This window comes from Rhinolophus sinicus, chromosome 8 (assembly GCF_057876585.1).
Source record: "Rhinolophus sinicus isolate RSI-liver-muscle chromosome 8, RSI-T2T, whole genome shotgun sequence".
Taxonomy (NCBI): domain Eukaryota; kingdom Metazoa; phylum Chordata; class Mammalia; order Chiroptera; family Rhinolophidae; genus Rhinolophus; species Rhinolophus sinicus.
Window position 1 is genome coordinate 78,159,158 of NC_142508.1, and position 24,907 is coordinate 78,184,064.

A 24,907-nucleotide genomic window follows, 5' to 3' on the forward strand; every position below is an offset into this window, starting at 1 on the left:
AGGACAGTGAAGGCGGTTGGTTTTCATCACCATTGTGATGGGAAACTCAGTAGAGAAGAGGTATTATCTGATATACACCCTGCATCAAAATTTAAGAGGTTTGGTCTTGGAAAGACACTGTTAAGTGAATGAAAAGTCACAGACTGGGAGAAAATATTTGCAGGTCACATATTTGATAAAGGATTTGCATCCAGAACATATAAAATAAAACTCAAAACTCAAGAATGGGGGAGGGAGGTGGAATCAACTGAAAACTGAGCAATACATTTCAGTCCTTCACCAAAGATGTGAGGAAGCCAGACGCCGTGAGGGAAGTACAGATGAAAACCACGACATTACGCCACCGTCCACCTATTAGAATGACTAAAACAAAAACAAAAACTGACACCAGCCGGTGTTGGCTAGAGCCGGGGAGAGATCCTACATGCTGGTGGAATTGCAAAGTGGTACGGCCATTTGTGAGGGTCTTATAAAGTTATATATACAGTTAACATACAACCTAGCCATCGTCCTCCTGCCTTGTTTACCCCAGAGGACCGAAAACATGTTCACACCACCACCTCTACAGGAATGATGACACCAGCTTTATTTACAATGGCCCCTAATTGTCCCTTAGCTGGTGAACGGATGGAAAGATACGGTGCCTGCGTAGAATGGATGGCTAGTCAGGAATAAAAAGCAAGCGTGGATACCTGCAGCCACATGGACGAATGGAAACTGCCAAGTGAGAGAAGCCAGACTCAGAAGGCTCCAACTATGGGTCCTGTGTGTGTGATGTCTGGAGAAAGGCAAAAATACTGGAATGCAAAACAGCAATAGTTGCCAGAGGCTGGACGTGGGGGCAAGCAATAGGGGAGACTCAAGAAGCTTCGTCTACACACACACACATACACACACACACACACACACACACACACACCAGAGCTCAGGCAGAGTGCCAGGCTCAGGGGACCCAGTCTGACTCCGAGAAGCTTTCAGCAGCTATTTAACCAGGAGAAGACCTGGGTGGATTATGACGGAAGTGTGGGGGACAGTTGTCTTCAGGCTTTGCAGGCTCCTTTGGGAGGAGGGGGTTCTCAAGCTGCTTCCAGGGGCCCCAAGACTTCTGGCGCTGGGCAGACACTCAGGTCGTGGGTGTTGGTGTCTGACCATCACGGCTCAGGCCTCACCCTCTGGAGGCAGTGCCAGCGAGATGGGCATTTAAACTGTGGGGCGTGGGTGGCTTTTGAATGCCAAGAGCAGGGAGTGTTGTTGAGCTATCAGTGGTGTGAAGGGGGCTGGCTGGTGGAGCCCAGGTAAATGATGAGCTCCATCATTTACCGGCCGTGGGCCTCAGTTTCCTTATCTGTGAAATGGGGTGTTCATCACCCCTGCCTCACAGTTGTGTGTGTAAGCCCCTTGGCACAGTGGCCGCCACATACAAAGAGCTTGGTAGATGCTATCTACTGTTATCATTAGCGTCTACCATCATTATTAGCATATTATTAGCATTAGCCATGTGAGGGTCAGATGACATTTTAGGGTCCTGTCCACTAGGGCTTTGCTGTGATTTTTCATGATTTCTGGCCTGAGTTTGAACAAACTTTGCTCTGTGGGGCCCAGCCAAGTCTTAAGGCCACAGGCACAGGAGACCCACACTGGGCACAGGTAGGGTTGTGCGTCAGAGTGCGGGGGCAAGGCGGACAGGGCAGAGGCCAGGGCTTCACATTTCTACTCCCTTCCTACACATGCTTTGGCCCCACCCTTCTCTGGGCCCTGCTTTCCTTGGCTGTGCCTGGCTCCGTGGAGGGCAGTGTGCAGATGTGGTCGGGGGTGTGAGACATCTCTGTAAATCACACACCCGACAAGGTCAGTTGCCTTGCGTTGCCAGCCTCAGGCCTTGGCAGATGAAGGCCTGGGGCCTGTGGGCCCCTCGCCAGGGCTGAGCTGACCTGAGCGGAGGAGCAGGCTCTGCCCGTGCAGCCCAGCTGTCCCTGAGTCCCTGCAGACATCTCCGCCTGCAGACCCTGGGCATGATGGCGCCTGCTTTTTCCCTTTCTGGGGGCCTCACTGTGCCCCCACCATCACCAAGGAAGTGCCTGAGGGAGTGTGCTGTACAGGGCTGGCCTCTGGCCCGGTGGATAGGAGCCCCTGAAACTGGACAAGAAATAGAACAGCCGCCCGCCCTGGTGGGCCAGGCCCCGCTGGAAGCGTCGCGTGTGGGTTTTCTCAACACAACCCATGAGGTCGGCACTCTCATCCCCACGTACAGATATGGAAACTGAGACTCCCAGAGGCTAAGTGATTGGCCCAGGGTCACTGGGAAATGGCAGAGCCACGTGCAAAGCCAGATTGTCTGGGCCACCAAGGCAAACAGAAACCCTCCGAAGTTTACATGAATTTTCATTTATATGAGCTAATAGATTTAAATGAGGCCTGCAGTGCTGAACTATAAAAAGCCTCATGTCAGGGGACCCAGAAACTATTTTAGTAGTTGGGCCAAGCAGGGCCATGGGATATGGAAGAACCTGCCGGCAGGCGGGCCCAGGTGGGAGCGCCCTGGGGCTTGTTCTTCCAGGCCTGTGAGCCGCGTTTGCCAAGCTGGAGCCTGCAAACCTTGCAACCAGCAAGGCGGTGAGTTCAGCTCAGGCCAGGAGAGGAAGGATTGGGTCCAGTCGTGGAGATGGGGCCTCACAAGACCTCCAGCTTCCTGGTGCTGCAGACTTCCCCCACATCCCCCACCCCAGACCCTTTAGAACAACCTGGGACTTGTTGGGCACTGTCCCTGGGACGCTGCAGCCAGAGAAATGGCTCTTCTGGCGTCTGGTATCTCTGGCACCTGCAGACCTCCGTGATGGGCCGGGGAGGAGGGAGTGGTGGGCTGCCCGGTGCCGAGGAATCTAGCCTCCCTCAGTGACAAAGCGAGGGGCTGCAGGAAACGCTTCCTTAGTGGCCCTTGCCAGCAAAGTGACCCGTGGTGGCAAAGCGGCCAGCCCAGCGTTGAGCGAGTGCATTTAAAGGATTAGCTCACGCTGTTTGCTTGTGTGTGCTTAATCATGCCGCTTCCCGCTAAATGATTACAATTGATTAAAAGCAGAGCTGGGCATTCTAACAAGCAGCCCAGAGCCCTTCCGCTGGGCCCTGCCGGGGAAGGTGTGTTTGAGCTGGGGCGAGCTCTGAGCTCCACTGGGGTGCTGCCTTCCCCGCTCTGAGAACATTTGGTCTGAGCCCTCCCCGCATTCCATTTTCATTTAACAAGCGTTTATTGAGTATCTACTACAGGCCGGGGATACAGCTGTGAGCAGGCAGACAACACACGGGCTCTCACGGAGCTGACACGCAGTAAGTCAGTAAATACATGAACTAGGTCATTTCAGTGTGTGGGACTGTAAGACAATAAAACACTGTGTTGTGATGGAGAGTGGCATGAGTGTTCACGTGTGTGTGTGTGTGTGTGTGTGTGTGTGTGTGTGTTCGGGGAAAGGGTGAGGGAATATTAGGAATGAGAAATCAGATTGGGTGTTCAGGGAAGGCTGCCATTTCAACTGAATCCTGAAGGCTAAAAACAAGCCAGTGGTAGGGGAAGGGCTAAGGGTTCCTCCGGGAAAGGGAACAGCCAGTGCAAAGGCTCAGAGACATGGACAAATTTGGGGTGTCCGAGGAACAGAGAAAAGGGTAGTAGTGCTACAGACAGTTGGTGGGGTCTTCTTGCTTCCTTCCGGGCTGTTCTCGTCTCGCCTACTCAGACGGGTGTTTCGTGCTTGTTCTGCTTGAACACCTTCCTTTCTCAGGCTTCAGGGCCCAGCTCAGGTGGTCCCTTCTCTGAGAACCCCTCGCTGATTCTCTCCCCTTTGGCTTCTCCGGCCCTGGGTTTAAACCCTGATCCCTTTGCCAGTACAGATTGTAATAACTCTTATGTCCACATCTGAGTTTCCACTCTAATGAGGTTTTGGAGGGTGAAGACTCCCTCTGCCTGTCTGCCATTCATCCGTCCGTCCGTCCACCCATCCATCCATCCACCCATCCATCCATCCATCACATATGTTTTACCGTTTTTAAAAAATATTTCCTAGAAAGTAGGAAAACAAAGGAGACGGGGAAAAGCAGGAGGGCCGCCACCGGCAGAGTGTAGGAGCCCAAATTCCTGGTCCTTATAAGATGGGTAACCAAGGCGGCAGTTTGTGCTGCTCCTGTCAGATCCAGCCAGATAATTATAACTAATAATAATTAAAAGTTAAAAGTGCTCTAGGCACATACTTAGCATTTGACTCTTTGGCTGAGCTTTCTGTGAGCAGCAGCGTCTTCCTCCTTCCTGCTTTCCAGGCAGCCAGTCCGTGCCACCTACTGCTGCCAGGAGGGCAGGGCCCAGCTGGGCTTGGCCTGGGGGAGCGAGAGGGGGGCGCCCAGGGACAGCACCAGTGAGGACCTGCTGTCTGCATTGCAGTCCTTTCCAGGTTGCCGCTCCCCCCATTATTTCCTATTGCCGACATTTGTGCTTCTCTGGCCTCAGTTTCCTCCTCTGTCAAATGGGGTAAGACCTACTACCTTGGGTTGTTGTGAAGATGGAGAGGACACGTGTGTGTAGCACTTAGAATATACGCTTTCCTGCGGGTAATTGCGGCACAAAGTATGGTCACTTTGTGTGTCTGCCTTCCCTACTATGGCAGGAAACCAGAGGCCAGCGCAGCTCGAATTCCATTAAAGGGTATAGCACTGCCGTGTCCACACTAGGGGCCAGACAGCCTGGCTTCGCATCTCCGCCCCACTACCCAGCAGCTCTCTGACCTTCAGCAAATCACCAACCCATTCTGGCCTCAGTAGACGGGGGCTAATGACAGTCCCCTCCTTGTGGATGCTGGGGGGACTGAAGGCACTGCTGCTTGAAAAGCCGTTAGCAGCAGGCTCGGTGAGCGTCAGCCGCTGTCGTCACCATCCTTGTGACCGTGGTCTGGGGTCACATCTTCACTAACTCATTCATTCAATCCATCGAGCAGGGACATGCTCAGTGGGGCACACAGGTGTTTACTGAGCACCTACTCTGTGCCAGATGTGTGGGGGTGCTGGGGGCACACACAGGCATAAGTCCCTTGTGTGTTGTGGGAGGGGAACAGTAGACTGATGTGAACAACCAGAAAGAACTTTTATTGTGTTTGAGGAATAATGTGGTAACACACACTGTAACATTGTATAGTCTGGGAGCGTCTCGTCCTATCATATGCTAACTATAACTGTTGGATACAACAGAACCTCACAGCGGGGCCCCCACGTGACATCACAGGAGGCATGGGGGGCCTGGGCTTTGCCCCTTCCTCACTGTGTCACCGGGTACCAGCCACGGTGACTCTTGGTTCATTTCCTCTGAGGGGACGAGGCCTTTCCTGCTCACAGTAGGTGTGTCCACGTCACTGTCGTCTCAACTGCTGCCACCGCGCGGGGTGGCTGGGCCTCCTGAGGGGCCATGTGGGGTGGCGAGGGATCTGCTTCCGGGCAAGGCTGAGGGGTGGTCTCTGGCTCTGCTCCTTGTCCTTCCGAAGCCCGGGGCACAGGCCTGAGCCACTCGCCCCAACGTGGCAAAAACGAGACAGCGTTTCTCGAGTGCTTCCTGCGAGCCTGGCGCCACCTCTTCACACACACCAGCTTTTGAGACCTCACATGATCCCAGGAATGTAGCATCCTATGAGGTCCGTGTCACAGAAGAGTAAACTGAGGCTCCCCGGGCCCCACAGCTGCTAGAGTTGCAGGGCTGTGAACCAGACAGCCTGACACTCGTGTTCGTGTTCTTAGTCCCGAGGCTGAGGCAATAGGCTTGCACATGACGCTCAAACCACAGGTGCCCAGGGCAGGTCTCACCGTCCAGGCAGGTAGAAGTTGCAGAGGGTCACCTGGAGGCCTGGGGCATGTGGCTGTCGTGCTGTGGGCAGCCTGGGTGAGCGGTGGCCGCTGGGGTCACCGCAGAGGGAAGCAGGGGAGGGATGGGCAGGGGGCGGGGCCTGTGGCTGGCTGTGTTCAACGCCCTCGTGAGCCCCGCCGCTCTGCCTGCCTGAGCCACAAAGCGTGTAGAGGCCCAGGTGGGGACTTGGGCGGGGAGCCTGCCCCCAAGGCCCAGCTCCAGGCAGAGATGGTACTTGGAATCAGCCTCGGGCTGCCCGTCTGCCCATCGGAGCCTGTCATTCATGCCCTAGGGCGGGGGTCCAACCAGCTTTAGAAGGCACCATGCCATGCTGACAGACGGGCATGGGGGAGCTGCCAGGAGCCTCAAGCTGGCCATCATTGTGTGTGCCCTGTGCCCACACCCTCCCCTCACCGGCGCTGTCCCAGCGGGGACCAAATGCCTTCAGTTTCTTAGAAACAACGATTATACTAGTAACTGTACGTGCTATGTTGGTTCAAGCTCCCGGGGATTGGCACCATACATAGCCCTGTTCCCCGCCCCCACCTCTAGACTTAGAGAAGAGGCAGTTGATGTAAAGGAAAGTCCCCCGGATTTGGGGGTCAGAGGGTGAACCTCAGAGTTGCTTCTTGCTGTCACTGTGACTTGGGCCTGAGACACCCATCCTCAGCTGGACAATGGAGCAGCGTTCTCTCCTGGAGGATTATGGTGGGGATGGCACGTCAGGCTTATGCCTGGCCCCAGAAGACCTAACAGAGGGGCAGCGGCAGCATTGGGGGTAGAATTGCTGCTGTGCCACTTTCACAGATGGGAGACTCAATATCATGTCATATGGCTAAGAAGTGGCAGGGCCCAGCCCACCCTGGTGGGAATAATAGTAACAGCAACAACCCCCAGGGATGTGGGCAGGCCTTTGCTCTGATTATCTTGTATTATCCACAGGACGGTCCTGTGAGGCCAGTGCTATTTTTCTCCCCATGTTGCAGATGGAGAGACTGAGGCACAGCCAGGCAGTGGCCGAGTTGGGATCTGAACCCAGACACCCGGGCTTCAGAGCCTGGGTGTTGAACCACTGCCCCCAATCCATGGCAGGCCTTTCTCTGTTTTTGAGCCCCATTCGTGTTAAAAACGCAGCTTGCTTTGTCCCTTGTTGGGACCGTCTGTCTTCCTGACTTATTGGGAGCGGTGTTGGCTGCCTCCTGCTGGGATGCGGGTCTGGCATGGCTGGGGTGCTCACCCCCACCAGCCGAGAGGCGAGAAGCGGGTGCTCTCAGCGGAAGCCTGGATTGCGTTCTTTGGTCGAGCAGGAACAATTACTAATGACATTTAGAAAGAAATTAATGATGAGAAATGCAAGTTGGCATTTCAGGAGTGCCAGTGAGCAGCCACACGTCAGCACTCATAGGAGAGGCCGGGATGGGGGCTGGGCATGGTGGGCGGGGGAGCAGTGGCAGGAATTAATTTTGCTGTGTCAATAACAAACGTGGTCCCACTCGTTCTGCTTCTGGAGTTTAGATAAAATCAAACATGACTGGCTGGGGCTCGTCCAGGGCCTCAGTGAGATTCACTGTGTGCTGGGATGTGGGCAAGGGTAGGGCAAGGGTTCAGCTTGGTGTCTCCTTTCAGTTGCACCAGGAGGCAGTGGGGACCAGCAGGGGACAACAAGAGGGGAGGAGGTAACCTTAGGACCTGGCCATTTGGGCTCAAATCCCAATACCCCCTCTTAACAGCTGTATCACATAGCAAGCTACTTTGCCTTTCTCAGCCTCAGTTTCGTCATCAATAAAATGGGGACAATTGGGAGACGTGAAGATAATGTATGAAGAGCAGCAGCCCAGGTTTGGCACACAGTAGGAGCTCAATATATGCAGGCTGTTACTGTATTTCACTGACATATTTTAAGAGGCACAAGTTTTCTCGTTCTAACAGCTCTTAAATTAGAATACCTCACTTGCGTGTTATAGTTTAGTGTGTCATATTTTTTTGCTCGTTGTGATACATCAAATACCGGAGCACTGTATACTCTTTGGGGTCTTAGGTAAACTATGGCATTGGTAGGAAGGATGGTGGAGTGGGGAGAAGGAAGAAAGACGCTGAACCTGGCTGGGTGGATGGGGGTTCCCAGAGGGAAAAGGGGACAGTCAGCCCCATCCTTCAGAATGATGGAGGAGGGTCCCACCCAGGGTCCCCTCACATAGAGGGCGGGGGGCACACACAGGGACAAGTCAGTATGATAGTAACATCGAACATTTTTACAGAGTGGAGGGTGGAAACATATAGCCCATGGCCTGGGGGATTTAGGAAACGAAATGGTGCCTGTGTTTCAAAATGGAGACTTCCTGTAATTATATTGGCTAGCATTTATATAGTGCTTACTAAGTACCAGACATTGTTCTCAGCACTTTTATACTTTAAAACTTGCAGTCCTCTCAATGCCTCTATTACTGAGGTAGGGAAACTGAGGCACAGAGCAGGTGGCTAACCCTCGAGGCCAGAGCTGGTCAGTGCTGGGCCAAGGGCACCAGCCCTGGATTTCATCTTCTTTCCTACCACACTGAACAGCTAGAGTTTCTGATTTTGTACAAATCAGACCTGGCAGCCCCTGGACCACAGTCCCGCGTGGGGATAATCAGCTGCCCCCTTCAGATGTGTGGTCGTGCTCCCCAGTTCAACACAACCCTCACCTGGTCTGCCTCACCTGGTTCATTCCCCACCTGGGCTCTGAGATTGAGACCCCCCCCCCCCATAGCAACAGTTCACCGTGTGCAGATATTGTCTCGTTGGTGCCTCACCATCTGGAAGTTGTTGAACAACTAGAAGTGCTCTTTACTCTCACTATTTTGCAGACCTGAGACCTGGGGCTGGGAACCAAGCATTGAAGTAGGAAACTTGCAGGGAGAAGTGGGGCATATGTTCCATCCACTTGGGTTGGGGGTTTGAGCAGGGAAGACAAGGGGCCCCTGCTCCCCAGCTCAGTGACCTATCCCCAGCTGAAGCCAGACCTGGATGCACGGTCCCGCGGCTGTGTCCCTGCCCTGTGGCACCACCTGAGTCTCCGCCATTCTTCCTTCTGTAGCTGCCACATCAAAAATGTCAATGCTTTTGCATTGACCATGATAGCAAAGCCTTGTGGTTAGTATTACAACAGTATTCAACGTCTGTCTACCATTTTACATGCTGTAAAAACTTTTACATCTGTTTTCTGATCAAAGCTCATAACAAGGCTATGAGGTAGGTATTATTTGTCTCACTTTTCAAGTGAGTAGATGGTACTTAGAGAAGGGAACTGACTTGTCTATGTTCGCACATAGAGCAAGTGGCTAAGGCAGGATTTGAACGCCAAAGCCCATTATCTTTCCACCAACCCATCCACCCTCCTACCCAGATGTTTATTCATGTCCTCCTCTTTCTGCCACCAGTCATCCACGTGCCTCCAGCCACTCATCTGCACATTCACCCCCCATCCACCATCCATCCATCCATGTCTCCATCCATCCATCCATCCATATTTCTATCCATCTTTCAATCTATCTTTCCATCCATCCATCCATCCATCCATCCATGTCTCCATCCATCCATCCATCCATCCATGTCTCCATCCATCCATGTCTCCATCCATCCATCCATCCATCCATCCATCCATCCATCCATCCATGTCTCCATCCATCCATCCATCCATCCATCCATCCATCCATGTCTCCATCCATCCATCCATCCATCCATCCATCCATCCATCCATGTCTCCATCCATCCATCCATCCATCCATCCATCCATCCATCCATGTCTCCATCCATCCATCCATCCATCCATCCATCCATCCATCCATGTCTCCATCCATCCATCCATCCATCCATCCATCCATCCATCCATCCATCCATCTGTGTCTCCATCCATCCATCCATCCATCCATCCATCCATCCATCCATCCATCCATCCATCTGTGTCTCCATCCATCCATCCATGTCTCCATCCATCCATCCATCCATCCATCCATCCATCCATCCATGTCTCCATCCATCCATCCATCCATCCATCCATCCATCCATCCATCCATGTCTCCATCCATCCATCCATCCATCCATCCATCCATCCATCCATCCATCCATCCATCCATCCATCTGTGTCTCCATCCATCCATCCATCCATCCATCCATCCATCCATCCATCCATCCATCTGTGTCTCCATCCATCCATCCATGTCTCCATCCATCCATCCATCCATCCATCCATCCATCCATCCATCCATGTCTCCATCCAACCATCCATGTCTCCATCCACCCAGCTACACATCCATTAGAACCAAGTGCTAACTAACTGCTTTCATGAGACTTCCTCATATGCTCTGACCTGCTACCTACCCCCCCACCCAAAGACTGCGCACGCATGCACACACACACACACACACACACACACACACACAGTGAGCCAAGTGGGATGGGACAGACTGGAGATACAGAGGATCCTTCCTTTGCCCCATGGAAACAATCAAGTTCTGCCTGGTAGTGGGAGGGAAGGCGTACGACAGACCCACCTGGTCCTGGTGGGGCAGGTATGTAGATAGTGGTGCTGTGCCCATAGTTCGGTTGGAAGCTGGCTGTAGACGCGAGGGGCCGACAATTCTTTGCAGGCTGGGCCACAGTGTTCTTCAGCCATCAGTGCGAGCAGGTCTGAGCAGGGGGCAGCCTGGGGGCCCTGGCATGCTGGATGGCAGGGATCACCTTCGCCCTTTGCTTTGTGCCAGGCTGAACTTGCTCTCCGGACCAGCAAGGGTGTACGCCCTAGTGTTTTCACAAGAACCGTCGCGATCATTAAATATAATCGTTCTCAGCTGCAGTTTTGATCGCTGGTGCATGCATGTAATTCATCACAGCAAATTAGGTCCATTTTCAGAACTTCTGGCCCTGCAGCTGGGGGGCTATCAGGAGGGGCCCTGGGCCATGTGGGCTCGGAAAGCCATTTTGGGGCCATGTTTTCTGAGGGGGACCATCCTCAGAATACCTACCAGACAGCTCTCCACCTGCAGATGTTAATTTTCTAGAAATTTTAAGGATGCAGGAAAGTTTTCCTTGCAGGAAAAATTTGGAGGGAGGTAGAAATGGATATGATCAAAGTCTTAAAATACCATTTCCAAAACCTAAAAGCCCTGGGTTAGTTTAGGGACCTGGACATACGTGTTCGGTGTCATTAGTGACCGACCATGTGGCCTCGATTTTCCAGGGCAGCCCTGATTCCCAGTGTTCTGTCCCAGCTATTGGCGAGTTGTCCTGGTTTTTGGCTTGTGAAATATGATGACTGTATGTAGAGCTGAGTTTTCTCATCAAATTTTAATGAATCAGTATTTAAAGCTGGAAAGGCCTGGAAAGACTTCAGAAAATTTAAAGGGAAAAATTCCGTCCCACGATTGTTTTTCGAGCATGGCAGAATATTTAATGTCTGTAGGTGTGCTTCCTGCCCACCAGCCCACCTCCCCAGCCGCAGGGGCCGCGGGAACACGGGCACTTCTGTCAGCAGGGCCTGGCCCTGAGCTGTGCCGCTGGCAGTGTCCTAGGCGTGGGTACCACGGAGGAAGGCCCATAGAGCACGGAGGTGGAGGACGCCTTGCATCCAAGGCCAGCTCCTGCTCAGCAGGTGACGTGTCCCCTGGATGCTGCAGCTCGCTCCCATCCAGGAGACCTCCCGACAGGCTTCATCCCGCTGCAGCCTTTGCTACTTCCAACTTCTAACCCTGGAACCGGAGACACAAGGGCAGCAGCCCTGGACCTCCTGAGAGCCCGAGCTCTTTGGGTAGAATGCACCCTGTCTCCCTCCCACCTACCCACCTGCCTTGTGGGATCCCACCCAGTTTTTACAAAGAAAATTGTGTGACGATACACACAATACACATACATATAATAAAATAAATATAAACGATAATGTATAAATATAAACAAATAAAATAAAATATAAAATGAAGTAAAAATACGTATTATCAAATTTGCTATGTGAGCCTTTTTTCGGTGAGCAGCCCAGTGGCACTGAGACCGTTCACACTGATATGCAGCTGTCACCACCATGCACAGGACTCCTTTCATCTTGTCATTCTGAAACTCTATCCCCAATAAACACTAAGTCCCCGGTCCCCCTCCCCAGCCACGGGCACCTACTCTTCTATTTCCAGTCTCTATGAATTTGGCTCCTCTGGGGACCTCACAGAGGTGGAAGCTTGCAGTTTTTGTCCTTCTGTTACTGGCTCGGTGCACTTAGCATCATGTCTTCAATGGATCCCTCCACTTTCCAGAAAAAAGCCGAACTGCCCCAGGGCAGAGTGGGGGGTCCCTAGTTCTTCTCCCCCTGATGCTGTCGGTGGAAGCTACAGCTTGCCGGCTGTCAGTTCAGGACACTTGTTGCGTTTTAGCAAGTGCAGACTCTGCGCTGACACTAGAGACCATCAGGGAGTTGAGAGCCAGGGGCTGCAATTCAACCAGGTCACTGAAGGTTGAGGAAAGTGCTGGAAGGACACCTGTGCAGGTTCAGGGCTGCACCGTTACAGGTGGCCACTTACCGCAGGGGCAGGAAGGCCTTCCAAGGGGACCGAAATCGGTGGGGGTGGGGGTGGGGGTGGGGAGGCTCTGGCATGGGGAATGACTGCCTCGAAGGCCGAGCTAAGAAAGAGCTAGGCCTATTTGGGGAACTGGAGGAAGGTGCTTGAGGCTTCCGGGCCAGCAGGCGCCAGGTTTCATAGGGCTGTCAGCACCATGGACAGGGCTCTGGATTTCTTCCGGGTGTGGTTGGAACCCAACCGGGGGCTGAGCAGCGATCTCCCACCTTCCTGCCCCTGGAAGAGAACCTGGGCTGTGCCTGTCATGGGCACTTTGTTTTCTCAGCTTCCCACTGCCAGGAAGAGGGGACCCCAGCGGGAACCTGGGTCATCACCAGGTGGGGGCTTTTGGAGGGGTCCTAGCAGTGGTGTGAGTGTGGACAGTGGTGTGAGTGCGGGGAGATGAAACACCCAAAATAACCAACCCCTGAACAACTTTGCAGCACATTAGTTCAATGTCTGTGCGTGCGTGTGCGTGGGACTGTGGGGTGTCTTTGTGTGTGTTTCGGGGTAGATATAGGTGTGGGAAGCAGAAGGCATCCTGCCGTACCATGCTGCATTCATAAGCACCCCAAGGGCAGTCTCCCCACAGTGCCTGGCTCTTTCCTTCTCTCCCATGAGATATAGTGCGTGATGGCTGGGAAGGTGCAAGGGGTAATTATCGAGATTCGTGAAGGGGTCGATATGACTCACTTGTGCTGGTCTGCCTCCTGACACGGACACTGGCGCTCCTGGGTGACTCTAGGGAAGGTGGGTTCCTCTGCTTTGCTAGCTACCACAGGCACCCCCGGGAAACAGGCTTCACAGCTGAGGGCAGCCAGTTACTGGGAGTTTGGCGCCCCCCTGACAGAACGCTGCAGTCTTCCCCAGGGCTCCATGCGCACAGTCTGCTTTGACCCATACTAGGAACCACAGATGTGTTTAGAGGTGGGAAGGGAGACCCCCTCTTGGTCTTGGGAACCCATCTGCCAAATGCCACTTTTACTTCTCACTGGTGTCCCCTCAGGCTCCGTGGTGGCGTGCGTGCTTGCAGTCCTGCCCGCCTGCGTCAGGTTGGAATGATACCTTTTAGGGGTCTGGCTCAGGCTCTTTAAGGGCAGGGGCCATGCCTGAATTCGTACTTGAGATGAGCTATCTCCTGAGGGCCTGGCTGTAAGCATGCGCTGGCTGGTGTGGTCAGAGTACGCTTCCCAGGGGCCCAGGAGCTTGACAGGCCAGGGCAGCCCCCCCGCCCCCCCCACACACACAGAAGGGGGCCAAGGTCCAAGAAGGGAACTCATTCCCTGGCACACCATTGCCGGAACCCTCGCTTCTTGGTCTTTGGTCCTGAGTCTGCTAGGTACCCCGTCCCCAAGGGGCACAGCCACCAGAGACCCTACCTCCCTTTGGCAAAACAGCAACAGTGGCAGCAGACAAATTAACTTAGGACACGGGGTTCAGGTGTAGCCTCTCGCTGAAGAAGGGCCAATCTATAAGCGGCTTTGGAAAGATGTCATCTTCCTGTGCTTGTTACAATAGCCATAAAACTCCCATGTGCCCGCTGTGTCAAGTCCAGTCTCTTGCCTGTGCTCACAGACTGTGTCCCTTTCCATTGTGACGTGCAGTCCCCTGGTCTGCCCCTCAGGACCGGTGTTATTAGTTCCCTTGTTTCGCTGGGTGACTCCGAATGGAGCCTGTTTACGGGCTGGGTCCCTAATAGAAGCCTTCGGTTCCCTCCTAATAATCTATCCTCTGGCGGGTTTTATTGCCAAACCACAGAAGTACGTAGAACCTGCCCCTTTGGGGGTTTATTGGACTTTTTTTGTTTTCACATTTTCTCCCCCATTTTCACTCAGAGGAAGATAGATGGAACTGTTTGTTGTCCAGGCCACCTGCTGTGGTCTTTTGTGTTCTGGGTGCTGCAGAGTGCTGGTGAGAGGCGGTTTAGACAGGGGTACTCGCCTCCCCTCAGAGCAGTGAGGACAGTGAGAGAACCCCCACCGCCCGCCCCTTTGGGGAAACCCCTGACAAAAGCGGCCTGGGTCATACAGCTCCTCCTTACGTGCCCTCAGGTGACTTTTAGGGCCTGCTCTGGGTTCTGCGTGAAAGCAGCAGACCCCCACCCCAAAAACAAAAGAAGCAGACCTCTCCAAAGCCAACCCCATGGCTCCCTGGAAGGTGAAACCTCCATCCAGGCCAGGAGCTCTGGATGAATTGCTGCTCACACGAGTGACAGAGAGACAGACTCCACGGCTGAGCGGGCACGAGCCTCACTTCCGCTGCTGTGGCAGACGACAGCCTGTCTGGGTGTCTGGCAAGTGGGCCGGGAAAGCCTCACACACACCCCCATGCACAGAGGAGCTGCCTTTGCTGCGGAGCACATTCCAGGGTTTTGTCCCAGGCCAGTGGTCACCAGCTTCACCCGGGACCCTGATGCCAAGGCGAGGTGGCACTTCCACGTGACAAGCCTTTCCCTGCCATCTGTGTGAACGGGGTAGATGTGGGCTGGCTGGGTCGGGGCCCGGGGGGAGCGGGGTGCATCCACACCATAGCCTGGGCCCCCGGGAGCAGCTGCGTCACCGGGCAGGCATTGAGAGGGAACCTGGGCCATCACTCACTCCTAATTTTAATGACGTGCGTTAGCTAAACTGTGTTCTGAGTATTCGTTCAGCACTGTTTATGGTGTGCTCTTGAGTGCGTTTACCGTTCGTCAGAAGTGCAAACTAGCGAACATACGAGCCTTTAAGACAGGCCATCTGTTCGTCTTAGACCCTTGGACGATTGTCAAACGCTTCTAAAAATAAGTGCTCACTAGCAGAGAGGGGCTGCCCAGGTGACACACAGCGGAGAGGCGTGCAGGCTGCCTGCGTCTGCACCCTCCCCAAAGGGAACGATAGATAGTGTGTGTTGGGGGCAGGCTTGGAGGAGTCCCGGCAGGGGAGCAGGAGATGGAGAGCGTGAAGGCCCTCCTGATACGTCTTTGTGGCTGGAGGTGTGAGCTTCTCCCTCTTCTTTGCCTCTTGTATTAACTCCACAGCTCAGATACCTTCGATGGCTCCCCATGGCCCAGATTTAAGGGCACGCTGCCTCGTCTCACATCATGGAGCCGCATCAGTACGGCCCCCACCTTCCTTTCCAGGCTTGTCTCCATGGCACATCCCCTGTGCTCTGCCAAGCTGAATTATTCATTGTTCCCCCGACATATGCTGCACTTTTCAGGTTTCACAGGCAGGATAGTGCTGCAGTTAAGAGAGGGCTGTGCATGCAGACTGCCTGGGTGCACATCTGGCACTGCCATTACCAGCTGCAGGACCTCAGCTCTCTGTGCCTCAGTTTTCCTGTCTGTAAAATAGGGATAATAATAGTATTTAACTCCCAGGTTTGTCATGAGTCTTTAATGAGTGAATATAAGTGAAGGGTTAAGAACAGGGTGTGGTACACAGGGAACCATGGCAGGTGTTAGCTGTAATAATTTTTGACACTGGTGCCTCCATGCCATCATCTGGGCAGCTCATTCTTCTTGCAAAGCTATCTCTGAGTGCATGTGTGTGCATGCACGTGTACACACACACACACACACACACACACACCAGTGCAAATCTCAACCCAAACACACTCAAAGGGCAGCAGAAGGCCAGCTTCTTCCCTAAGCATCTCCCAATCACCATAGTCCTTTGTTGTGAAATCTCACCCCCTCCTTTGGCCATGAGCTTGTGAAAAGGCCAGGCTGTGCCTTGTTCTCCGTCTTCTGCCCACAGCACAGGACCCGGCTCCGTGTTTGTCCAGTGAACAAATAACAGAATCCCGCTTAGCTTGAACATGGCTGCAGTGTCAGCCCGAAGGATCTGCCTTTTCCCTGGAAACTGACTCTTTCTGTGGTTAACGCAGGTTCTTGGCCTTGGTCCCTCCTCTTTGTAAAGGCAGCTTCGGGAGAGCCGATGTGGCTGAAGCCATCCAGGGACTGGCCTAGTGGTGGGCAGCGGGGGGAGACGGGACCAACCATGGTCTCGTTCCCAACCTAGAACCACAAGGCGGTGATAAGCGGTCAAGATGAAGCTGGTGGGATCTGCAGGTGGGGTGGGCAGGGTGGGTGGGACGTACTGGGTGTGGGGCTAACTCCCTGCACCCTTACCTGCCACAGGGGTGTGAGGGCCAAGATGTGTCTTGAGGGTGAGGGTCTGTGAGTCCAGAGTCTCCCTCTCACCATGGAACTGGGAGCTCCTTGGGGTGGGGGTGGGGTGTCTGGAGCCTCCCCCCTGTGTGCACAGTCCCCCTTAGGGGGCGCTGACATACTGGGACTCAGTGAACTACTGGGAGGAATGAGTGAGTGAATGAATGGGTGAGTGCACACCTCCCTCCCGCATGGAGTCTGCGTGAGTCGCCTCCCCTTCTCACTAGTGTCCCACTCTGTTCCCTGGGGGAGGGGAAAGCAGTGCACTGTGGGTAGTGAGGCTGTAGCCAGGGGCCAGGGGAGTGGCCAGGCCTCTATCAGATGCCTGCTGCTCTGGGAAGACCATGCAAGTCTCCACCATCGCAGGAGCACGGCCGAGGGCTTCCAGCCCTGGAGGACGAGCTGGGAGAGACCCCCTCACGCCTCCATGAGGCCCCCACTGCAAGCCCCAACGCATGTTTGATGCCAGGGGGGCACAAGCAGGGAACCAACAGTCCCGCCTCCCAGAGCTCCCTGGCTGGTCAGGAAGCTGTCACAGGCACCACTCACGGAGACCCATGGCATACGCACTCTGCCAGGCCCGGAGAAGAACATGCACCTTATTTCCTGAACCCTCAGGTCCTCTTAGCAAGCGGGCTCTGTTATTACCCCCTGCCCCACCCGAGCCCCAGAGGTCAGGGAACGTGCTCAAGGCCACATGGCTAGTAAGTGACAGAGTCAGGACTCAAACTTAGGACTCAGCCCACTAAGGCTAACCACTGGCTTGTCACCCAGGACAGCGGTGAACACGAATGGGGCACTTGCTGAGGGCCGGGCGAGAGGTTAGGGCTTTGCAGGCCTTTCTTGTCAGAGTAGCTGGAGCACAGGGGGGACAGCTAATTATGACAGCCCAGAGCGAGCTGCGGTGCGAGGAGTCGGCTGCCAGCGCATGACCACACCAGCCAGCGCATGCTTACAGCCCACAGCCGTGCACCTTGGGCATGCACGGCGGTCTCTTGCTGCTTCACTGACAGCTTTGCCAGGCCACCAGGCAGCCTGTGCATCTAAGTACCTCTCGTCTCCTACTCAGCACTGTGGTGGGAGGGTGGCAGTGGGAGACCCAGCAGTTTCCAGACCAAGAGACAGAAAACAGAGCTGAGACCTGCAGAAGAAATCCCCGTTGCAGACTTGGGAGGGGCATGCATGGGTGTGCATGCGTGAGCACACGCGTGGGCATGCCTGTGGGGGGCACTGAGTGGGTGCAGCCAGGGATGCCTTCTGGGGCTGGTGAAACCAGACAGGGACCCCACCTGGGCCTCTGACTGACCCATTCAAGTGTGTGTTGGTGCTTTGGGGAGGTGACCCTGGCACGCCCCCTCTGTGCCCAACACATATCTTGGCTTGGGCCCTGGGTTGGGGTCATTTTGCTCCTGAATGCCCAGCAACAAGCAAGGTGGCTGTCACCCAGCAGGTATTCAGTAAAGGTTTGTGGGACAAATGACTGAACAACCAGGTGAATGAACGTGAGGGTGTGACAAAGGGACCTGCAGCCTGAGCCCTCCGCTGACAACTCACAGAGACAGCTGAGCAGGACACCAGCTAGGGCCCCACCCCTGACACTGACGGGTGCCACCCCCTTTCCCATCACTGACTATGTCCCAGGGGCAGATGGCCTAGTGCGCCAGGCAGAGGCGCCCGAAACAGGCCCCACCAGAAACCTGTAAGCATGGGACCCACGCACGCTCTGCCAAGTGACTAGATCTGGGCCAAAACCCAGTGCCACCCACCCCCTCTCGTTCTCCGGTTTTATTTTTCTCACCTGCTTCTCGGCCCACACCTGCGTCTGCCTGGCAGGCAGAGAAGCGCGCGTGGATGCCAGGCCTCCCCTCCAGGCACCTTCCAGTGTTGCCCGCCTCCCACCCCCAGCCTTTATGGTGCTGGGAAGCGTTCGTCTGCAGGGTCGGCAGCATCTTTAAAAAACGATTTTCTTGCTTCTCCGAAGGGGCTAAATATAGCACAGGCATAAATAGAGAAATAGACATTAAGTCAAAATGCCCTTGTGAGAACCGTGCCTGGTGGAAGGCACTCTTTAAGAAGGTTTGATGGAGCTCCCGGCCCCTGCAACCGTAGCTCCAAGCCGTGGGGGGAGACGCAGCGGTTCTTTTCAGATTATTGAACTGGGCCAATTGCCAGCGGCTACTCCGGGAGTGGCTCGGCACACAGGTGTGTTGGGTAATTGGTGACGTCCCCGCCACCCTCTCCGCCCTTCCAGACACTGTGCCCTCGGCCTGTGGAGAAGCTGCTGCCCTCCCCAGCTGAGCACCTCACTCCTCAGCACCCCACCACACACACACTTATTGGGTGGCATGGACCCGTCTCCTTCCCTGAGCTGCCATCTGCGCCATTCACCTCACACAAATGTCTGGGTGTCTGTGTGTCTGGGCCCTTGAGAGGGGTGAGCCCAGCTGGAGTCTTCTCCTGCCCTCCACGCCCGGCCCAGGGTATCCAGTGGGTACGAAATAATGCAGTGCTGAGGGAATTCTGACGCCTGGCCCCCTCGGGGCCAAGTTTCGACATGTCCATCTGCCGTGACATCCTGGGCTTTTGTTCTTGTAGGGACCTCAGGGAAGGTAGCCTGACCTTCTGTCTCAGAACCGTCTTTGAGGAAGTTCTTTCTAGAGTCTAACCGAAGACTTCCTGCTACTGCTCCTTAAGAGAAAAGGCCCACTGTTGTTTTCACGTGAGAAGCGGCATTTATTCCCGCATTTTCCTAACCAGTGGTCCCAGGCATAGGCTTTGCCTCTGGGATTTCTATGCCAGCAGCCCCGGGATGAGCCACTGTGGACCAGTGTCTGTTTCATTACCCAGAGATTCCCGACACTGCCCTTTCCCCATGTGGGTGGTGGGTGGTCCTTGGGGATTTTGTGGAGCTCAAATATCGTCTTGGGCTTTCTGCTACCTGTGGTACAAAGACCACCTCCAGGGCCTTCAGCGCCACCACTGTCCATAGTCTAAACTCTCCCAGCCTCCGTGTGACTTCTGGGCTGGGGCCACCCACCAGTGCCTGCGTTTGCCAGGCTTATTCCAGCCTCCGTGCCTTTGTCTCTGCTCTACCTTCCACCTGGAGTGATTTCCCCTTTCCACATAGCAGTATCCCACACACTTACACATTTATTCGTTCTTTCATTGATTCAAGAATGTTGACTCAGTGCCTACTCGGTGCCAGGCTCCAGGAACCACACTTGGAGCACAGGAAAAGAGTTGTCCGTGTCCATCTTCCTATCCTTGCTCCTCTCCCTCCTCCCCAACCCCCACAAATAAAGGTGGGCCTGACCACACCACTGACATAGACACGTGGCTCTGTGCACGGACAGGCTGTTGGCAAGGTGGGTGAATTAGACCTACAAGCTATTCCCGGGCAGCTGTGCCCTGGGCCAAGTGCTGTGGGGCGGAGAAGGGAAGCGATGCCCCTGCCTGCGGCTCCGAGGCTGTCCCGCACTCAGAAGGTGCACAGATGTGTGGGAGGTGGGCTGGACGGGCCTTGAGGGGCTTCAGGGATGGGAAGCCCCGTGTGCCCAGACGACCTCAGAGTGGCTTGGCTGGGAGGGAGGACAGGAGTGAGTAAAGGCTTCAGGCTAGGAACATGGTTGGATGTAGGGTGGGTTTGGCTCCCCACAGGACTGGCTGGCTGGCCCTGCACAAATGCGGGGAGAGGTGACTTGGCTTGAGGGTGGGCGTTCCCATGGAAACCGCTGCAGCCCATCTGTGGCCTCAGACAACCTGCTGGGTGCCTCAGGGTCCGTGACACCCCTGCTGAGGTGCCAGGCCATGCTGGCAGAGTCTGTACTCATGTCTGGTGTGGAGTGCGGCTGACCCGTGGGTAGTGTGCCCATGGGGCGTGGGGTGCTGGGAAGCCTGCCTTCTCGCCCGAGCCCCTGGCTCTCTTGGATGCCAGTTGCCTGGCTCAGCCCCTCCTGCTTCCTAGTTGGATGACCTTGGACTAGTAATTGAGCGTCTCTCAGCCTCATTTCTTCGTCTTACCGTGTCTCGCCTCGTAAGGCCGGTGGGAGGATTGAAAGAAATGTCCCTGTAACAGCACACAGCACGTGCACTTGCCAAGCACTAGACATGCGGCCGGCACCCTGGGGCCCAAGGGAGGAGCACAGCGGTGCTTGGCGCTCTGTGCTGCGGGCGTCAGCAAGCATCTGCTGTGTGAGGACAGCGTGCTGCCTCCCCCAGGCCAGGAGCTCGTGCGGGGCTTAGTGACATCCCCACACAGGCAGCCACAATGTCTGCAGTGGGAAAGGGCTGCCACAGGGGCCCTGGGCCGCGGAGCTGGGGGTGGCCCCGGGCCTCCTGGTGTGGCCTCTGGCATGGGGCATCCTCTGGTGGTCCTCACAGCCCACACTTGGAGCCCAGGAGAGAGACGGAGTGCCACGTCTGACCCCTGGTGGTCACCAGCAGAGCTGCAGGCAGGGGCCTCCCAGCCCCAGATGGCAGCACCAGCTACTAGCAGGGCCGCCCAGGTCTGGGGAGGCCGCAGCATCCCTGACAAGCTGCTCCCCGTGACTGGAGGTCCTGTGCTGCACCCCAAGCAGGGATACTCTGCCCTGGGTAGATTTTGCTTTTTCTCCAGGTGTCATGAGGTTGAACACCACCTGAGGCTTTGATGACAAGGGTCTGAATATGGAACAGAACCACTAAAAAGAAACAAAAAGGCTGCAGGCTCTTGAAAGCCAAATCCCACCCCTCGCCCCAGGCCACTGGCTCCTGTGCAGAGATTGCTGGCCTGCTGGGCTGGGGAGAGGGACGCGCTGGGCCACAGGGTCACATGGGCCCTGATTTCCCAGGCAGATTTGGCCAAACTGCACACGTTCGTTCTTCTGGTCAGAGAAGTGTCACATGAACAAATGGGGAGGTGCCCTCTTTCAGCGGCCTCCCTGCCGGCTGACAATCCCCTGCCTGGGCCGCAGGCACCACCGTGCCCACTGCCTCAGCACGTCTGTGCCACTCGGGCGCTTCTTGGCCAGAGAGCTTCGTGGCACATCTGCTGTCTCCCTCCACTGGGCTCAGAGCAGCTCTCGGGAAGGACCGAGGGGGGATTTGGGGGAAGCCTGCAGGCGATCAGATATAATTTCCTCTTCATCATTAGCGCAAAAGGGAGATAGAGAGGTGAACAGGGATGTTTTAAATTCCTGCTACCTCCCGGCATTTCCCCTTTCCGTCCATCTAGCCAGTCCCCACAGTAAGACCCAAATGGTCTTTAAAAGAAAAAAGAATTTTATAGGGAGCCCAGGTTGGCGGCAACAGGAACTGATCCCCAAGCCCCGTATCCACGTGGCGTCTTGGCAGCTGCGTCCCCAGAGCACTTTTTCCTGGTTGTATTCTGTTTTGGAATAATCGCGACACTTTTCTGCGGCTCTGGGCGTCAATGCACGGAGTGGGAGGGGACGGGAGTCTCTCCATTCTTCTGCCCTCATGCGTGTCTCCTTTCTTCGCCTTTGCAGAATCACACGATGAGCCAGCATGCACAGTGAGGGACCGCTCGACAGGACACCTCTCGGAAGAAGGCTTGCCGGAGAAGCCGTGGGGAGGGCCATTTGAACATTACATCCAATCAAAGTGTCATTTGCAACCCAGATGTAAAACTCTAATGGTTTGGCCATGAGGCGCTGCTATTATAAGCAGCTGGAAATGAATATTAATGGCAGAGATTAAAAGTATTCCATGCTCAGTATTTTTTATTGTCCTGGTACAGCTAGTGTGCTTTTAGAGTTTCTGCCACAGACTACATTTCTAGAGTTAGAGAAACCCGCTTTTTGAGGCTATTGTCCTTTGTTCCTTCATGTATTATATTGATAGTTTTTACAAAAAGGATTAGTGTGATTTCTTTTTTCTTCGCTTCTTTTTTTTTCTTTCTTTCTTGTTTTTCTTTCCCCCGCCAACCCCCTCTTCGGTTAACTACTTTTTAATTGCAATTCTAGGTAATTGTGCATCGTGATGTGATTGCTCGGCTATTGTCTGAATATTTCCTTTTAATTTTTTAATTAAAGACTAATGCTTTGATTGGATTTGCCAGTTCACCGGACAGTGATTAAAACTATGTAATGAATATAATCGGTTTCAGTGCAACTGGATGGTCTGCTTTTAAATGTGACTTAATCTGACTGCAGTAACTAGTACAGTTCAATAAACGGAATCCATGCGATTAGCACCCGGCTGCCTGCTTCTCTCCTCCCCAGCCTGGGGCTGTCGTCACCGTGAGGTGTGTCCTCTGTGAGTCCCGTGGGATTGCATGTGCCCGTGGGGAGCAGCACACAATAGACCCAGCTTCCCTTGGAAAAGAAGAGGTGTAGCAGCCTGGTGCATGCTTAGGCTGGGTGCGCTGGCAGTGCCCACAGGAGTCAGAGTGGAAAGAACCCTTGAAGATGAAACACTCTGCTCTTCTCTATTATGGACGGGGAAACTGAAGCCCAAGGTAAGTAGGCGGCTTTTCCAAGGCCACGGAGAAGGTTTGTGGCTCACACTCACCCACTCTGTTCCTTGTTTGTCCCCCTTGGGTTGGCTTTCCCAGGACCCTTACCTCACCAGGAGTCCAGGCACAGTTTGAGTCCAGCTGTGGCAGAGGCATGGGGACGTGGCAGGAGCTGGGGGCTACAGAGCACAGCCAGGTAGGACCAGCAGGTTTCCCACCACCAAGGTCAGCGAGATGGGGAAGTGCAGAGACCTTGGCGGTTGCGGGACACTAGTGGGGCAAGCGAGGTGCCCGGGGTCCCCGCTCTCAGGCCCACCTGCACTTGCGAGCCCCAAGAATGGGTGTGTCCTGACTTTGCACCTTCGGCACCTTGCTTTCCTCACCTCCCTCTGGCCCCACTGGGGCCCCAGGGCCCACGCAGCAGCCTCAGTCCCCACACTTCCATCCTGCGGGTGCTCAGCTGAATTGCCCATCGGAGGCCAGAGCTTCAGAACCTGCACGGGGAGCCCTTCCTTGTTCACTTTTCACAAGGGGCAAGAAAATTGGTTATTACCCTCTGCAGAGCGGAAATGAAACAGGCAGACAGATTGCACCTAATTATAATGTAATACTAAGTCACGGGCGCGGAATTGGGAGCAATTATACCAGCATCTTCTGCTTCCCAGACCCAGAGGCTTCTGATGACCTGTAAGAGCTCCCCTTTCCGCCACTCCACGTACCGTTCTCCTATGGGTGGGGCGTTCCATTTTTCAAAAGGCATTTCACACCTGCACATCACAGAGCAGACGCCTGTCGGTGCTGGACAGAAGGGAGCAGTCGCCCTTACGATTCTTGCCTTCTGGAAGCCGAAGGCAGTGAGCTCTGACTCTTAGCCCCCTGGACACTTGGCCGCCGGGGAAAGACCTCAAGGTGGGCATTGGTGTTCCCCAAAGTGTGGCCAGGGCTAGCTTACGCTGCCCTGCGTCCTCGGCCAGGCCTGCCTTGCGGACGGTACTGAGACTGTGGACAAGACCAGCATGTCCCCCGCTGCCCAGATCACTGTCCATGGGCCCCCTCCTGCCAGGATTTATCCCAAACCCCATGGAGGCCAGGTGAGTCCTCAGTAAGTACCAATAGAAGATTTGATTTGATGGTTGGTGGCGTAGGGCTAAATTAGTCACTGCCCCCATTAAAAATACAGCGGGGGGTTTAAGAGCTTTTCACGCCATGGGGGAATCAGCAGCGAAGCCAGCGGACGCCTTGGGTAAGGAGAGAGGCAGCCTAGGGGACCGCGAGGTAATGAGGTTTATGGCAATGGCAAGGCAGCCAGGGAACCCCACCGACTCCCCTCGCCTGGCCCCATTGTTCTCAGGCTGGCTCTGCCCCCACCCCTTCCGCTCAGAGCCCCTCATGACTTCACGTGGGGAGGGGCCTCATAGGGGGAACATGGAGGCCCTTACTGGGACTGCATTTGTCATCATCAGACAATATTGGGGTGGGGGTGGTGTAGGGCTATAAACCTGTGCTTTGAGGACCCCACCTCCTTCTCGTCAAAAGATGTGGAGCTGGGATGAGCCACTTTGCCACTCAGCTCTAAGGTACGTTGGACAGTCACCAGAGGCTGGTATGACATGATGTCTCTGGAAGGGCTGAAGACCCGGAAGTGGCGTGGAGCGAGGCAGGCAGAGCCCTGAGTTGGAAAGGAGATGCAAATGTCCCTAAGGGTCTCTAGTCATACCGGGTTTCGATAATAGGTGGTTTAACACAAGCCGAGAGAAGCCCAGAGTCTTGTCCATGGTCACACATTCCAGATAGGACTATAACTGGGTGTCTGACTCCCCTCCACGCCCATCTTCTATTTGTTGAAGGGCAAACTG

General features: G+C 54.7%; 1 protein-coding gene across 2 annotated transcripts in view; it reads left to right on the top strand.

Moving 5' to 3' along the window:
• Window positions 1-22,790, top strand: part of ZNF423 (zinc finger protein 423) — a 299,433-nt gene extending 276,643 nt beyond the window's left edge. For both annotated transcript variants that reach the window (XM_074314929.2, XM_074314928.2), the window contains one exon: window positions 22,084-22,790. In XM_074314929.2, the coding sequence (XP_074171030.1) occupies window positions 22,084-22,244 (161 nt within the window). In that variant the 3' untranslated portion in view covers window positions 22,245-22,790. The remainder of the gene's footprint in view (window positions 1-22,083) is intronic.
• Window positions 22,791-24,907: the final 2,117 nt, after the last annotated feature.